Raw genomic sequence first — 17,287 nt, 5'->3', positions numbered from 1 at the left:
TTTTTTTTTTTTTACATGATTGTGTGTTTCAAACTTTTTTTTATATTCATGATATCTACTAGAACCCTGTTCGGACATATCTCTGTAACTTACAGGTCTACAATTAAAAAAAAAAATTTCATGAAAAACAGTGTAACGCTTTTGGTACAGAAATCTAGACATCAGTGTAACGCCCAGGTCGTTAAAAAAAAGTTTAGGTATTATGTAATAAACAGCCTTACATGTACAAATCTCTCACCTGCATATACAGTAAAATCTTTAGGAAAATATAAATGATAAGCTAGGATGTAGGGTAAGAGCACTCTGTGATAGAGACCACTAAACTCCTTGTACACGCTCTTATCATCTCGTCTGGACTACTGTAACATCTTCCTCTGTGGTCTTCCACTATCCCGTCTCTCTCCTCTATCAATCCATTATGAATGCTGCAGCTAGACTCATCCATCCTTCCCACCGCTCCTCTTCTGCTGGATCTCTTTGTAGTTCTCTTCACTGCCTTACATTTCACTTGAGAATCAAATTCAATCTCCTGTGCCTCCTTTGCCTTCAAATCCCTACACAGTTCTTGTCCCATTTAGCTTTTCTGACCTGGTAAAAAATACTCCCCTAGCCACTCTCTCTGCTCCACCAATGACCCACAACTGATGTCCGCTCTCATAACCTCATCACATGCAGGGCTCCAGGACTTTTCTAGAGCTGCCCCAACTCTCTGGAATCGTCTTCTTCGTCCTATTCGGCTTGCTCCTATTTTCTGTTCCTTTAAAAGAGCACTCAAAACCTCAAAAAGTCTTTGTCTCCTAAACCCTCACTACTTCCCACCACTACATATCCCCCCTCCTATTGTGTGATACCTCCCCCACCTCCTAGATTGTAAGCTCTTCGGGGCAGGGTCCTCTCCTCCTCCTGTGTCACTGTCTCATTTGAAACCCCTATTTAATGTACAGCACTGCGTAATATGTTGGCGCAGCATAATTCCTGTTTAATTTCACCACAGTTCCACTTTTAAAGAAGAAATGTATAGATAATAATCCTACTTTAAAGTAATCATGTTTAGGACTGCATCATATCTTTACTGAGGAAATTATAGATAGAGAAAAGGCATATAGTATACAATGGTATTCAAAAAGCAGAATCCAATGAGTAACATACAATAACTTTAAATAGTTAGACATTCATAATTAGACAAACAGATAAAAGCTTGTAGAATATTGCCCTTACTAAAGCCCATCTAAATGAGGACTTTGGAACTATATTTCTCATATAGAAATATATATAAGAGCGCTATGACAAAACCTTTATAAAGATGTCTTTTGTGCTTTCTACTGTGTTTCTACAAATACTGAAATGTATTTCTTCATATTTCATATCTAATATATTCGTATATTGTATATTATATAGATATACACACACACAGACTTGCTTGAGCTTAAGCTTGCATGATAGGAATATATTTGGCAGCCTTACATTCTGACCTGCAGATGACTGCTTTCTCTAAAGCCCATTTATTGAGCTACAGATATGGAAGTTCATATTACAGTACCAGTAGCTGGCAGGGCTCCAAGGACCCCTGCTGTGTCTTTATTTTCCAGGGCTTGGGGTCCATGGGACTGATAAAGTGCCACCGCTTAAATTAACCTGCTCCTTGCCAATTTTACCCACAAAGTCTGTGTTGTTTTCCTAAAGTTTTACACAGAAAAACATCCACCAGAAAATTTCTTTCAGCAAAGGGTATCGGCAGACTATATATAGCAGATGGAAGAATGCCAAGCTTGCTTTTATCAGTTACACAGCCAGGAGTATAGGAACTGACATCTGTTGTACAGGCTCAAAAGTGCTAAACTTGTACATTGGTGTCTGTAACTGTAATTATGTGCCTGCTAGGTAGCTAAAACAGTTAATAGAGCAGAATTAACACATGTTAAACTATTATAGGAATAGTACAGGGTGAAAACAGCTGTGGATTAAATCACTGAAAATGGAAGAGCAAATCGGGGCATTTAAAGGTTGGCATTATGGTGCCAGCAATGTATACTTAAGTTAACAATCAGGTCTTTGAAATGAATCTGGTTATAAAATCTAAGCTCATGACAGTACTATGATTTGAAGACAAGCTTACCCTGTGATCTTCCCTCAGAGCCACCTGGGAAGAGTTCTGCCCTCTTCGACCATGAGATCTACCATCTGTGATACTGAAGAATGGATCCCGGCCAAAGGGATCAGAGAAACTTCTCATCATCTGTCTGACATGTTCTTGGTGAGCACGGAATGGATCCCTGTGAAAATAGCAAAACTATCACATGAATACACATCTATAAAACACACCTGATGGCTCTTAACGATTTTATTTTTTATATTAATTCAATGAAAAACAAAGCATAATTATTCATAGGAATTAAAGCATAAATGTAACCCATAGTTTATTAAAACATCAGGTAAACCACTTTAGAAGACTGCAGTTTAGCAATAGGAAGGTACAGTTTAATGCTGTATAAATTCTGTGTGAAAACATTTACAAAAAACACCAACCAAGCCCCAACCACCAATGTGAGTCCTTTTACTACAATTTGACTTATAGTAAGCTACATTGTTATTTCTGTCTTGGTGGACTTATCTCTCAACTAAAAAGGTGAGCTTTCTGGTGGGCACTGGATATGCCAGTCCAATATGGATTATAGGAGGGCTATAACTCCAGCATGGACAGGTATACAATAGAAGCATATTTTGCAGTACTGCCAAACTGAAAAATAATCATGGAGATGCCTTTTAGGATTCTAGATGAAACAGTCTAGACCGGTTATCTACTACTTAACAAAAAAGAAAACCCCATCATAAACTTAAAGTGTAAATTCTAGGCCTTACAAACCAAAATAAAGCACAAGAGACAGCAGACACATGTTGACAAAGTCTGGCAGTAAGATAAAACCAGCATGGAACAAGAAAATGTGTTCCAGTCTGCCCACCATCTGGGACTGGGAAAATATTCACACTTCAGCTGGAGAGTCTTCCTAAGTAAAAGGAAAAAAACAGCACTTGACTTCTCAGCTACAGAAAAGGAATGTCCTTGAAAGGTCCATCTAATGCCCAGACCAAAAAGGATTAGAGTAGCTGTGTAGGACTGAAGATTTGTAAATCTTCCTAATAGTTCCCAAGACATCTTCAGACCATATGAAACCATTCCAGAACTGGATCAGTACAAACTGCACCATCCAATGAGCAAATCTTGCAGAAATTTGTAGTAAGTGACCTATGTACTTCAATACAGCAAAACATGTCAGCAACAAAAAGCCCTTCAGTGTATGTGTGGGCACAATACATTTACAGTTTACATATCTCATTTTAAAAGTACATTTCACCATGTTTATCCATTTAAAAATGCTATTTTTGCAAGTACAGAAAAATAATTGTTCATGTGCCAAAAATAGAGTGTGCTTTGACTTCTAGTTTGACAACTCTGTTTTTGCTGCAATGAAACCCCAAGCAGTGTAGTCAGCCATGCCCAGTTTCCTGCTGAACTACAGAATACCTACCCTATTCTGTGAAACATATTGTAAGTGTTCTGTAATCCAAAAGAAGAGACCAAGGCAAGGATGACACTGCTTGGAAATTCAATGCAACAGAGGCTGAAACTTGGAATAATCTGTATCAGACATCTGTGAATGCCAAGTACTGCATAGGCATTAGGATTTGCAGAACTAAGTCAGTCTCAAAAAGTAGATATTAATCCTAGATGATGCCAAAACAAAGACAGTTGAAGCAGATGAAGACCTTAGCAGGAAACACTGTACTATGATCTCTGGAAATTGCAATAAACACATGGAAATGTGATACTTACAAACTGTTAAGCATGCATTTAGCATGAAAAAAATATCTAATGGTAGGTCCTCTTCATGAGTATTCGATAAATCAATAATGCAATGTGTGGTCTTCCACTATCCCGTCTCTCTCCTCTATCAATCCATTATGAATGCTGCAGCTAGACTCATCCATCCTTCCCACCGCTCCTCTTCTGCTGTATCTCTTTGTAGTTCTCTTCACTGCCTTACATTTCACTTGAGAATCAAATTCAATCTCCTGTGCCTCCTTTGCCTTCAAATCCCTACACAGTTCTTGTCCCATTTAGCTTTTCTGACCTGGTAAAAAATACTCCCCTAGCCACTCTCTCTGCTCCACCAATGACCCACAACTGATGTCCGCTCTCATAACCTCATCACATGCAGGGCTCCAGGACTTTTCTAGAGCTGCCCCAACTCTCTGGAATCGTCTTCTTCGTCCTATTCGGCTTGCTCCTATTTTCTGTTCCTTTAAAAGAGCACTCAAAACCTCAAAAAGTCTTTGTCTCCTAAACCCTCACTACTTCCCACCACTACATATCCCCCCTCCTATTGTGTGATACCTCCCCCACCTCCTAGATTGTAAGCTCTTCGGGGCAGGGTCCTCTCCTCCTCCTGTGTCACTGTCTCATTTGAAACCCCTATTTAATGTACAGCACTGCGTAATATGTTGGCGCAGCATAATTCCTGTTTAATTTCACCACAGTTCCACTTTTAAAGAAGAAATGTATAGATAATAATCCTACTTTAAAGTAATCATGTTTAGGACTGCATCATATCTTTACTGAGGAAATTATAGATAGAGAAAAGGCATATAGTATACAATGGTATTCAAAAAGCAGAATCCAATGAGTAACATACAATAACTTTAAATAGTTAGACATTCATAATTAGACAAACAGATAAAAGCTTGTAGAATATTGCCCTTACTAAAGCCCATCTAAATGAGGACTTTGGAACTATATTTCTCATATAGAAATATATATAAGAGCGCTATGACAAAACCTTTATAAAGATGTCTTTTGTGCTTTCTACTGTGTTTCTACAAATACTGAAATGTATTTCTTCATATTTCATATCTAATATATTCGTATATTGTATATTATATAGATATACACACACACAGACTTGCTTGAGCTTAAGCTTGCATGATAGTGTTCATTGCATTATTGATTTATCGAATACACATGAAGAGGACCTACCATTAGATATTTTTTTCATGCTAAATGCATGCTTAACAGTTTGTAAGTATCACATTTCCATGTGTTTATTGCAATTTCCAGAGATCATAGTACAGTGTTTCCTGTTGTAAAGACTTTTACTTGGTTGTAATTAATAGCAGAATTTAGGAGACACAAGCATCTGTTGGCATAATTTTTCTGTAAACTGCCTAGCGTGTTCATGTTGTTTCCATTTCAGCTGGATTCTCTGGTGTGAAAACACCATTGGCAAACCATATAGCAGCAGCTGGACCCAACATGGATACTGGCCCTAAAATGCTTTTTGAACTGCTGTGTTACTTTCCAGGACATTTTTCAAAGGAGGGAAAACAGGCTGATTCACACACCAAGAGACATAGACAATTTCAGATGATTTAAGCTTTCAACTTTTACTTTTGCTATTGTACTACAGCATTTGTCATAAACTTTTAACTAAGGCAGACATTGGATGTGTCTAGCTACCAACTCCTTTTCAGTTCAGCTCTTATCCTTTGTCAGTTTACGAAAAAAGTGATTATTTTCTGGTCGATTCATGCTTCCACAAACAAAGTCTATGGCTAGCTTTAACAATCGTTTACATAATAATAACTATTTACAAGCCAATTTATACTACCTTGGGTAGTTTTTGGTTGGGGCTTCTCAAATGGGCCCAGAACAGTGCCAATAGTGAGTGAATACCAGCCATGATGAAACATCAGAGCAAATAAGCAGCATAGAGGTGACTGAATATTCTCCTAGATTGTAAGCTCTTCAGGGCAGCGTCCTCTCCTCCTCCTGTGTCACTGTCTGTCTTTAGTAACCCCTATTTATTGTACTGTGCTGCCTAATATGCTGGTGCTGTATAAATCCTGTTGGCTAATAATAATCATATTAATAATTCTGTACCCGCAGAAGGCTCCAAACTAGCCATTATAACTAAATGCGAGGCCATGCCAACAGAAGAAAACTTTCTTAGCTCCTGTATATTAGTATTGGACAGTGAAAATTCCATCATAGTGGCGGACCAATAGGAAGAAACTGTATTAAATTTTTACAAATAAGTACACCCTGTGCACTTTATACCCAATTATGTTAATACTTGCATTTGAAAATAAAATATGGAAAATGAGAGTGTAGAGTGGCTGTTCATTCAGACAGACAGGCAGATAAACAGATAATGTCTGCACTAACATAAATTAGGAAAAAAAGAACAGGTAAAAAAACCTAGTCATACATGTGTTGGCTATAAATTTGATTACTGTGGTGCTTTTTTTGGACATGTGATAATTGAAGAATTGTGACAAATATATTTTTAGTAAGTGCAGACTCAGGTTCCAAGAACTGGTGACAAACCTGCCCAGACTTGAAAACTTTTTGTTATTTTTAGGGAACCTATTTTAGGTCACCACAAGCTGACTATGCAGGCATTAAAAAAAACTGAATATTTACAATTACTGAAAACTAAGAAAATAGCCAAATTCTCCCTCAATCTACATAACTAGGCAGCACTGGGAAAAAGGCAGTCTGTAAAGAAATACACTATAATAACGCAAAAAGCAATTCTAAACAACAGAGATGCAAACATTCCCAATGTGTTGATTTACAATGCTTACAGCAACAGGTTCTGGAATGTGTCAGGATTGTCAAATAGCAACCAGTAATGTTACTGGGAAATCAGCTTCTTCCTTATTGCCAGTGCAGAAAGTTCTCTCCCTATACATATACACACACACACACACATATATATATATATATATATATATATATATATATATATACATAAACACACACACTTTCCAATCTCTTAGCAAAAAGGTGTAAGATACCTAATTATCCTAATGTAACTCAAAGGCACAGGCTTAGTTTTGGTGGTAGTTTATGCTAAAGTCTCTGGCTCTTCTCCCAAGTCAGATCTGTTCTTTATAAGTCAGTTCTACCTAAAGCATGACATCAAATTTATCCAGTCTAACAATAAACTAAACCAGTATGTTGTCATATATTTAAATCAGAACCTTGATGGCTATGTACTCTAAATAAAGAATGTAATTTACAGAGTCAGCAAAATTAAAACATATTTCAAGACATGTGTATATAACTTGTGTGAATTGTCATTGCCTAATCATTTACAGTATTTTGTCACAAAAGACAGCTGCACATTGGATTCCCAGACAGTATTGAGGGTTTATCAAACCACAGTAAAGTGGAATTTCAGGGAATTATGAAGTAAAAGCCACTATAAGTCTAGAGGTATGCCCAGAATGACCACAGATAAGACTGCGGTAAGAAGGCAGGGAGCCATGGCTATAAACTGAAGCAGAGATACAATTATGTAGTTTTGTCTGGTGTGCATCAGACACAGTATTATCTTTAAAGGTAATCTGCAAGCATAGATATATGGAAACTGTCCATATTTCTTAAAAAGGTGAATGTCCTGGATCTACAACTGATTCACTAGTTTCCATACGAAAGGTTTTATTTTCAAGGTGTTCTTCTTTTTCTTGTTTAGATTCTTGGTGGGTTATTGATCTAGAATTGGTGTCCCAACACCTGACAAGGTATGATGTATGAAGGAGAAAAATAGATGCCAATGGAGGATTCCAAGTCCTCCTGATTTACTTTTCCAGCTAAAGTCTTTTTATTTTTAAATCAAATAGGCAAACTACTGTAAAAAAAAAAATGCATGGGGAGCCAGGTACATTTACTTATGACTAGCACCAATACACAAAAAGGTTTCCGTAATGATGGTCTGTTTATGCGGCTTGGAGTGCAACTTTAAAAAAAAGACAGCAAAGGTGCTAACTTCCTAAAGAGTAGACACTCTGGGCCTGATTTATTAAAGCTCTCCAAGGCTGGAGAGAATACACTTTCATCAGTGAGGCTGGGTGATCCAGCAAACCCTGACTGGATCTAGTCCAACATTGAAAACATTTGCTAATAAATAGCAAATGACTTTTAGGAAATCCTTTTCAGGCTTGCTGGATCACCCAGCTTTACTGATGAAAGTCTACCCTCTCCAGCATTGGAGAGCTATCATAAATTTGGGCCCCAGAATGCAGTTTCCTATCTGACCTTAATTTGCCCCTTATGGTTTGTCAGCTTTCCCTACAATGCTCCAACACTCACTGACTTTATGGCTGCTCTTTATCCCCCCTCCTTTTTTCAGTGAACTGAAAGGTCAGACAGGGCATTATGTATCCTTTAAAGCTCGCCCACTTTTATTTCCATCTCTGTTTATGTTTTATATGGAAAAAACAAACAGCCGAATTTCCAATCTAACCCACTGCAGGATCAAACTTAAACCTCATCCCTTTTTACAAATGTAATCTTTGCATTATGAGGAAAGGTAGATAACAATATACATACACAAGAATTAAACCTTGCCAAGGAGGAGGAAACGTTAAAATAGTTCTTAAAGTGTAAAGGGAACCTTATTGTAAAGCAATCTGGCTGAGGATATGTGCTCAACACATTTCTATTAACTGAAGGACTGTATATTTAAAAATAAACTTTTTTGTAAAACATTTTTTAGGTTACGGGACTAAGTTATCCATAGTAACAAAGCTAAATGGATGCAAGATATTATTGGTAAGAGGTTCCCTGCAATGTGTACATTTGTGTAGTAGAAGGCAAGGTGAACAGCAGATCAGTATGCAATAAAATGGGGACTAGAAAAAAAATAGAAAAAGGGATATGGTTATTAGGGGGTAAAAAATTGGGGGACTCAATATCTTTACCGTGCTCATTTACTTTGTGAATGGCACAGCACATGGAGTGAGCTGAAGCACATCAGAACTTCTATAAAGACTGGAAGTTCTGAACTTTTCAGCACCAGCTTGCTGGGGCTTAGTAACAGCGTTTTTGATAAGAAATGTCTGAGGAGGTAAAAGTATACAGTAGTCCCCTCTCTATAAAGCGGTTCGAAAATCCCGGTCCCAGTATATCGCGTTTTCTGCAAACTCTGTGATGTTGTATAGGAAAGCGCAGTGTGGGGATGCTAGGAGTTAAATGATGAACAAGTCTAGCCAATTGGAATGCCCCATTCATTTGGATTTATTGAATGGAGCATTTGGATTGACTGCACGAATAGACAGCAGCCTGGGATTCAGTTGTGATTGGCTGCTGGCTATTCATGCAGTTGGGGAAAGTTGGGCATCCATGTACCGGGGATTTTTGTTTATCACAAGTGGTTTTGGAATGCAACCACAGTGATAAACGAGGGTCTACTGTACCAATACTCCATTGTCTCATCCCCCTTTTATTTTTTTACAGAATATCTTTTACTAACCATTAGTTATACGTTTAGGTTTCCTATTTTTAATTTTTACTTTTAAAATGCCTGGTGGAAGCAAGATGACGGTGCCCTGCGATGGAACGCAGATAGGGGAGTTGTGTGTGTTTAGTTCCGCTTTAAGGTTAGTAAGTTAATGTATGCAAACTAAATAGACTTAATTTTCCTAGCAGATATTTTATTAGAGACACATGATGGCAATTTTATTTTACCATTCTTCTTTCTATCTGCTTCATAACCATACACATAAATTAATGTTTTGAATGTGCCGATACTCTTTATCCAATCAATTAGGAACGTATGTACTTAAAATTTTAATTTTGAATTTCAAAACCTAAATTTTAACTTGGTTTATTGTACTTAAAACTGTAATAAAATGTCAATGTTTTACAATTTTTCAGGATTCACAACATTTTGTACACTAAATGGACTAAAATGTCGAACTAAAGTTAAAATTGAAGGCAAATTTGCAAAGCAATCATGTTTATTAGTATAATTATAAGTATTAACTTGTGAATACTTTCATATTCAGAAAATCCTTTGTGTAGCTGTGCTTGGCTATAGCTGTGCAGACCTCAGACTTCTCGTGCCTCCCCATCTAAATTCAGGAATGAGAGAGAGACGAAGCTGTAGAGCAGCCCATAAAACAGGGGTGCTGTCCACTACTTTGCTTCTATAAACTGTATTCGCTTATAAACCTGATTACTATTGAGATTCGACATGTTCAGTTTTCAGTTAGGTTGGGCTTTATGTAATTAATTTAATGCGATACTCCGTTCACAACCTCCTAACTAGGTACATAGAAAGCAGTATAACAATTAAATCCTAATTCGGACAATTATAAATAACATATTGGTGGTTCAAATGAACCAATAAAGAACCTAACTGACTAAAGGCATTATATTATTAGGAAATTATATTATTGATCTATATATACTGGAAATATGATATTTACCCATATTTTGATATTCAATAAATACTTTCTGTGGTTTTATTTTCAATGTGAAGTCCCTTGAAGGTTCATTTAATCCACCATTTCTTGTATATTCTGCACGGTTATGGTACAAATGGGTTACCAATTGGACCATAAACACAGTTATAAAACATGCCACCAAGAAACCAACATAAACTTAGTAGTAACCATATTTTGCATGTCCAGTATTTATCTGTATATGTATCTATTATTCTGCATTGTTTTATCCACTTCTGTGAGCTAGTTTTCTAGGCACAATGTTCTATATACAAATGCTATGAGATTAGAAAGGGGCTTTGCATGGGTTTAAGTAACAGAGGCTCTTGCATGCAAGTCCAAAAAGTATACAGTGTACTGTTTAAACTCTTCTATCAACACTCTGTATCCACTTTATACTTAGAACAAGACTTCCTTCACTTACATCTAAGGTTACTGCGAGGCCAGTGTGACCCAGGCTCTGCAGTTTTTAGTATAGCTATTCCTTTCTACACCATATCTCCTATTGCAATTAATATGTTTGCATTTTAGGATTTGTAAAACAAAAACTGCACTGAACTTTTCAGCAAGATGTAATAAAGCAAATCCTTACATGCTTGCTCATGAGTGTTGTAACTTTCCTAGAAATGTGTCATTTCTTTTTTCATATAGACAGTAATGGTTTTTCCATCTAGTACTTTTTTCCATAAGGCAAGTTATATTTTTCCAGCAGTCACATTCTATTTTATTACCAGCTGTAGGAAACAGCCAAATTCTTCTTTTATATAAGAATTGTTTGCAATAAAACTACATGCTATTATGCCAACTACACTGCACAAAATCCTTGAAGAACATAATCTGTCTATAATTAGTTACACTTGATAGATAATTGTCACACAAGATGAACAATTGGTTCAAAAAAAGTTTACAGTGATGACCAAGGATGTTTACTAAATGACTGACCAGTGACAACAGCTGTTATTTCCCATGGAGGAAAATAAAGCAGGATCCCCCCTTCCTAATCTATAGAACTGAACAGCACTATATGTATAGCACTCATTCATTCTAATGTCGCTGTAAACTTGACAATTTGACATGTGTACATAACTTTAAACTACAGAGGACCCCTGTGCAAAGAAACAGCCAGTGGTCCATTACATTTCTTTGCCCTTATAAGTGCAAGCCCAAGTGTAAAGCACACCTGACCTGCTTTGTGTTACTACCATGCATCCAGCGCAACCACTGTGCTGTGGCAGAGCTGGTAGTAACAATCATATCTCAGGTAATAAAGGAATATATCTCCTTGTCTGTTCAGAGTTAAAGGACAAGGTCTTTGTAGGGTGTCACCAGAACAAAACATTGAAACAGAACTCCAGTTAATAACTAATAACTAAGGATTCCCCTTACATCTTCTCACACTTACTCCTATGTCTCCAAGACAGAAAATTTAGCAAACACATCTTCTGCAGGAACATCAGTGAACACAATAAACATCATACATGGTTTGTACACCAATGCCATTCTACAAAAGCACAGTAAAAAAAAAAAAGTTTCAGCTGGTATTCCTCCTAATCCAAGCAAACGATAGACAATATTTCTTGGAAGCCTATTACACAGAAATGAAGGCTGCAATGTACCATCTGTATTAAAAAATAAAAATGCCATACTATCTTCAAAACGCAAACACAATCTGATCACAAATTACACAAAAGAACTGGCCAGCTCCATTCCAAAGTTTTGTGTTCATATGAATGAGCAGCAAAAGAAGCTGGCAGAATCTTTTAGTACGGCTTATCAAAAGGAGGAAACTGGAGAAGGACTGGCCATCAGTTGTTCTCCAGTGAATGGTTGTCCAGCAGTAACTAACCTCAGAACACTACCCAATGCTGCTGAAACCAATTGAACCAGGAGACTCTTAGCATATATGTTTATGGGAAACTTTCCTTTCAAGCATTTGGTGCAATTGGAAAACAGTAGTTATTTACACAACCTGGGTAAATATTTACCCCTAAATCAATAACAATTGTGCATAGATATTTGCACCAAATAGTGGTGATATGATGCTTATATAGCAAAGTTACCATACCTCGGATTATTAAAATTGTATAAAAACAACTTAATAACCAAGCAATAAACAAATACTTGAAAAAAGATACTGACATAACTCCAAATAAAGACATACATGAAAAAGAAGATAAAATCAAGAAAAAGGTGGCTCAAGTGTGTATACAAAGTCTCAACATTTTGATGAGAAATGCCTGCTTTATCAAATCAGCCAACGTTTTGTTATAGATGCACACATATAGTACAGTGTGATGTGTTGCATCTGTTTATCCCAGGCCTGTGTCAGCTATCAGTTGTGATATGAGAATCCCTGCTTTAGATGAGGGAAAGAAAATTTCAAACACACCCACTACCGGCCCTGGTTGTTTCTTAAATGCAACAAGCCAGCAACAAATAAAATTACTTTAGTTCTGATTTTTCACACAGCTTTAAAGCGTACCTAAACTAAAAATTTTCACTTTACATAAAAGGGTAGAGAACCATTTTTTGTAAGGTAAAAATTCTGTTATTTTTTTTAAAAAAAAAAAAAAAAAGAAAAAAAAAGGGGGGTGCAGCACCACCTACTAACTCTCGGCCGCTTAGGCAGTCGTAAATGAATGGGAGCGCCAAGCCTCCCAGGATACCTATGTCAAGCATCCCAGGAGGCTCTTAGGTGCTCCTTCTACGCATTCCTGAGCTTCTCGGGCATGCGCAGAAGGAGCCTTTTTGCTTAAAGAGAAAAATTTGCTGATCTCATGCATGGGCAGTAACATCCGCAATTTTTTTTTTTTTTAACCTAAATCATCCGATCTCATGCCTGGGTCGGGTGACGTAGGATGAAGGACTCAAAAGAGAAGGCGAAGATTGCGGTGCCCGGAGCTCCGGGACGGATGCCGAGACGACGCGGAACATGATGCTGGACACCCCCAGAGTGTTCGGACTTCCCTGGGGAATTGAAGGTAAGTGTGTTTTTGTTTTTTTTGAGTATGGTTCCTCTTTAACTTCTTGCCTGTAGTTCTTTAAATATACATCATCTTTTAGTAACATGATTACACCGAAGGACTTTTTATGATCCAAACTGCCTTTTTATTAGCTATGCAAAAGAAGCACATAGCATGGCCAGATTAAATTTTCATCTACTAGACTCCGTCCCCACACTGCAGCGTTCTGGATTGTAGGGGAAAGTCCTTCCGGCTGCATTATCATGTTTTAGATCCGCTAGGAACAATTCCCAAGTTGTACAACAAAAGTTCTGAAAGTAATGATCTTCATAATAAATCTTGGGATATTGGAGTAAAATCTTTTAAAAGCCTGACGTCCAGCAAAATACAAGCTTTAAAACTCACTGCCTGTACCCAGTAACCTCTTTAATAGGTTTCGTATAAATTACATGGTGGTTATTCCTGCAACAAATAGACTTCCCAAGTATTAGGTTGCTTTATTTGGTGTTCCTAAAGACCAAATTGGTCTATAACATTATATATATGCTAAAACCACCCAGAGTCTTTCCAGTTGATAAGACCTAATATAAAAAGCCCATTTACAACATTGTTAACACACACACACACATTAATTCAGATAAAGATGTTGTGTTAATGAATCGTGTTCTATAAATGGCTGCCTAGTAAACCACACTATATGCACTGCATTGGGGTAACAAAGTGCAAGTCACTACAGCACAATGGTGTGAACAGGCCAAATGGAAATAAAATCAATAAAAGACCAGTTGACTACAAAGCAATGTTTGCTATCAGTCTGCACAACACAAAGTAGTTGTTTTTAAAGTGGTGAATCTGAAATTCACTAAAACATTCCCTGGTGGAGAATCAAATATTGTCATTGAAACGCATAAACCTGGAAGATTCTCAATCAGGGACAATTTCAGTGAATTTCAGATTCACTGCTTTATAAATAGACTCCAAGGAGAATATGTGTTGTGCCCATGCAGGGTGAAGCAACAAGTTTCACTTTCAATCAACTTAATACAGTGCAGGTGAATCAAAATAAAAACTGTTGATTTTTCTGTTCTTCAGATCATTACCTAGTTGAACTATCCATATATCCCAGACAAACTTTTGGACAGATGACTCCATTATTCTCACCAAGCATACTTGGTCATGATATAGAATTTATTTTTACCTTGGAAACTGCATGCTACCAAAGCTCTGAAGCAACCAAAACAATATTATTTCCACCACCATGCTTTACAGTTGGTATGAGGTCCACCTGAATCTTCATGTAGTGCCACACACGACTACTGCTATTGTGACCAAACAACTCTATTTTTGATTCATTACTCCACAACACATGCAAAGGACTGTGTCTTTGCCTACCTGTTCGAAGACAAACTGTAGTCTTGCTCAAATGTTCTTTTTTGGACAGCAAAAGCATTCTTCCTGGTCTACCTCCCATGCAGGTTAAAGTGTTGCAATCTATTGACATAACTGTTGTATTATAACATTTCAAGGTTCTTGAGAACTTATTTTAGTATCAGTAAACTTGTAGGCTGAATTTACTGGACTGGACAAATTAGAACCATATGAATTTCAAGATTTTACAGTAGATTAATTTAAAATAATTTGACAAATTCTTGCTAGACTCATAGGCATCCTCAACCACTGTTGGGAAGCTCTTTTGATTTTGCATTGATGACCCCCAAATAACCCCCACATATGCCCTAAAGAGGATCCTATCATTGCCACATAATCTGAATCTCCTAAACCTACATTTGTGGATTTTAAGTAGTGGTGCATGAAGACATGTACAATTTTTTTCACAACTAGAAGGAAAAAACCCTCTGAGACCCATTGTCAGGGTCCCATTTGGAAGCTTCAGATTGTGTTATGGTGAAAACTGGCACATTGGGTATTTCCATTACTTTCCTACCCAGTACCAATAGTCACACAAGCAGAGGGGACACAGACAGCAATAAAAACATAGTGAACAATTTGGATTCAGATATAGTTTATAAACTAGGTTAGCAAAGGCAACTCATAATTGTAACCTAACAGGTTCATTTTAATGGATTAATTTTGAGGTTGGCTATAGCTCATTTTACCATATTGGAGAACTCTATGGGTTCTGACATTCCCTCAAACACTGCCTGGTTGAAATCAATTACTGAAACACATGGACCCAGAAGATTCCCACAAGGGAATCTTAAAATCTCTTATTCTCTGTTTTTTTAAATAGAGTCCTATGTGAACATTGAAAAGCATTCTATAGTTGTATATAATGTGAGTCAATGTTTTGTATGTTTTATATGCTTCTATAGATTATTACTAATCATTGTATTTATTGTTTGCTTCCACTTCTACATCACATCAACATCCTCATCATCATCATCATCATTATTATTATTTTGGCTTTGGAACTCTTTATTCCTAATCCACTAGTGTTGGTTGTTGAAGTCAGCCTATAAATAGTCTAGCCAAATAAATCAGTTTTAAATATATGATGTCATTACCATAACTTTGTTACATATTACAAATATAACATCTTGATCTGTCACATCCTGGGTAAGCGTGACAACACCATCTTCCTATATCAGGCAGAGTTGTCACCCTAATCACACCCTCCTATGACAGACTACACAATGATGTGGAGACACAACCAGCATCATATGACCCTGCTGGAGGTAATTACATTGTATTATAGGACGACAAAGCTGGGAAAGAAGCAGACATGATTTTATGTGCAGAAACTGGCTCAGATTATAGCAATACACGTCATTTTATTTCATTCACAATTCCCAAAACATAAATAACATAAAAAGGGTTTATTAATAATAATAAGACACAATAACTAGAATGGCAGAATAAATACACCCTATGAGTGCAATAAACAATGTGTCTGCCAACAAATCTCATGGCACTACAGGGCGGCATGCTGGGGTTTGTAGTCCCACAGTAATAGCAGCCTTGTAGTCAGAAAGCACTGTATGCACAGACAGCGCCTGGACTTCAGACCGGACAGCAGTGTGTAATGTGACTCACGAAAAGAATGGGTCTTCCTCGAAGTCTCTGAGCAGACTCCCGAACATCTTCCCGCAGCTCACAGCAGCACCGAGCCCAGCCGAGGTCTGAACTAAATCCAGCAGCCTGCCGCACCGGGCTATAATCCTACGAGTCACATGACCCTCTACCGAGCCTCTGATTGGACGGCCTCCTGCAGAAAGCTCTGGAGATAGAAGCTTCTTCTGTCTCAATGGCAACCACTTGTCAACACTGTAACTGCCAGGAGGACGGGGATGGAAATAACTAGAAGCTAATTACACAAATGGCCGGCAGACTTTAGTGCATAAGGCCTAAATGTAGCGTGACTGGAGAAGCCTAGGTGTTAGCTGAGACCAATATCCTATTTACCTCAACTAACAAAAATATTTGGCACATGGGGAACTCTTGCTGAGGCAGTGATTCTTTAAATTAGTCAGACAAGGAACATTTTCTGTATGATAGTAAAATATGATTTAACCTATCATACTGGTTGCCTTCATTGTCAATGCCACTTAAAATACACCTTACCAATGCAGGAAAATACACAGCCACACAACGCATGCAAAACTGCAGCAAGCGTAGTACATGATGTGCAATGTGGTGCCTGACACACACCAATGCATGGTGCTTACACATCGCAGTACACAGCCATAGTGCAAATGGGTTCTCAGTAACCGCCTGTCATAACCCTGGGAGCAAGCACTTACCTGACCCTAGCTTACCCCAGGGCCAAGTGTTTACCCTATGGTGACCTAGGGTTAGGTATGTGGTTGGCATCTTGCAACCTCAGTTTCTGAGTTTGTCCTTGAAGACCCAGCACTTCAACATTTTACAGCTGGTGCTACAGAACCCCTCCCTACTGCCCTCATTCATACCCTAAGGGTGGCTACAGGAGAGACGTTACATGTGGCATCTCAACCCCAAACAAGGTTCATGGATGTGAAGAAGCACCTGGAATGAGATTTAGGGAAGTCGGTGCATAT

General features: G+C 37.7%; 1 protein-coding gene across 2 annotated transcripts in view; it reads right to left on the bottom strand.

The window, feature by feature from the left end:
- Window positions 1-16,438, bottom strand: part of MLF1 (myeloid leukemia factor 1) — a 30,678-nt gene extending 14,240 nt beyond the window's left edge. For both annotated transcript variants that reach the window (XM_072408026.1, XM_072408027.1), the window contains exons 1-2: window positions 16,305-16,438; window positions 2,117-2,273 (exon numbers count right to left, since the gene is read on the bottom strand). In XM_072408026.1, the coding sequence (XP_072264127.1) occupies window positions 2,117-2,273; window positions 16,305-16,351 (204 nt within the window). In that variant the 5' untranslated portion in view covers window positions 16,352-16,438. The remainder of the gene's footprint in view (window positions 1-2,116; window positions 2,274-16,304) is intronic.
- Between the last annotated feature and the right edge of the window lie 849 nt (window positions 16,439-17,287).

Source organism: Pyxicephalus adspersus, chromosome 4 (genome assembly GCF_032062135.1).
Source record: "Pyxicephalus adspersus chromosome 4, UCB_Pads_2.0, whole genome shotgun sequence".
Classification (NCBI taxonomy): Eukaryota; Metazoa; Chordata; class Amphibia; order Anura; family Pyxicephalidae; genus Pyxicephalus; species Pyxicephalus adspersus.
This window is presented reverse-complemented; position numbering and strand designations above follow the sequence as displayed.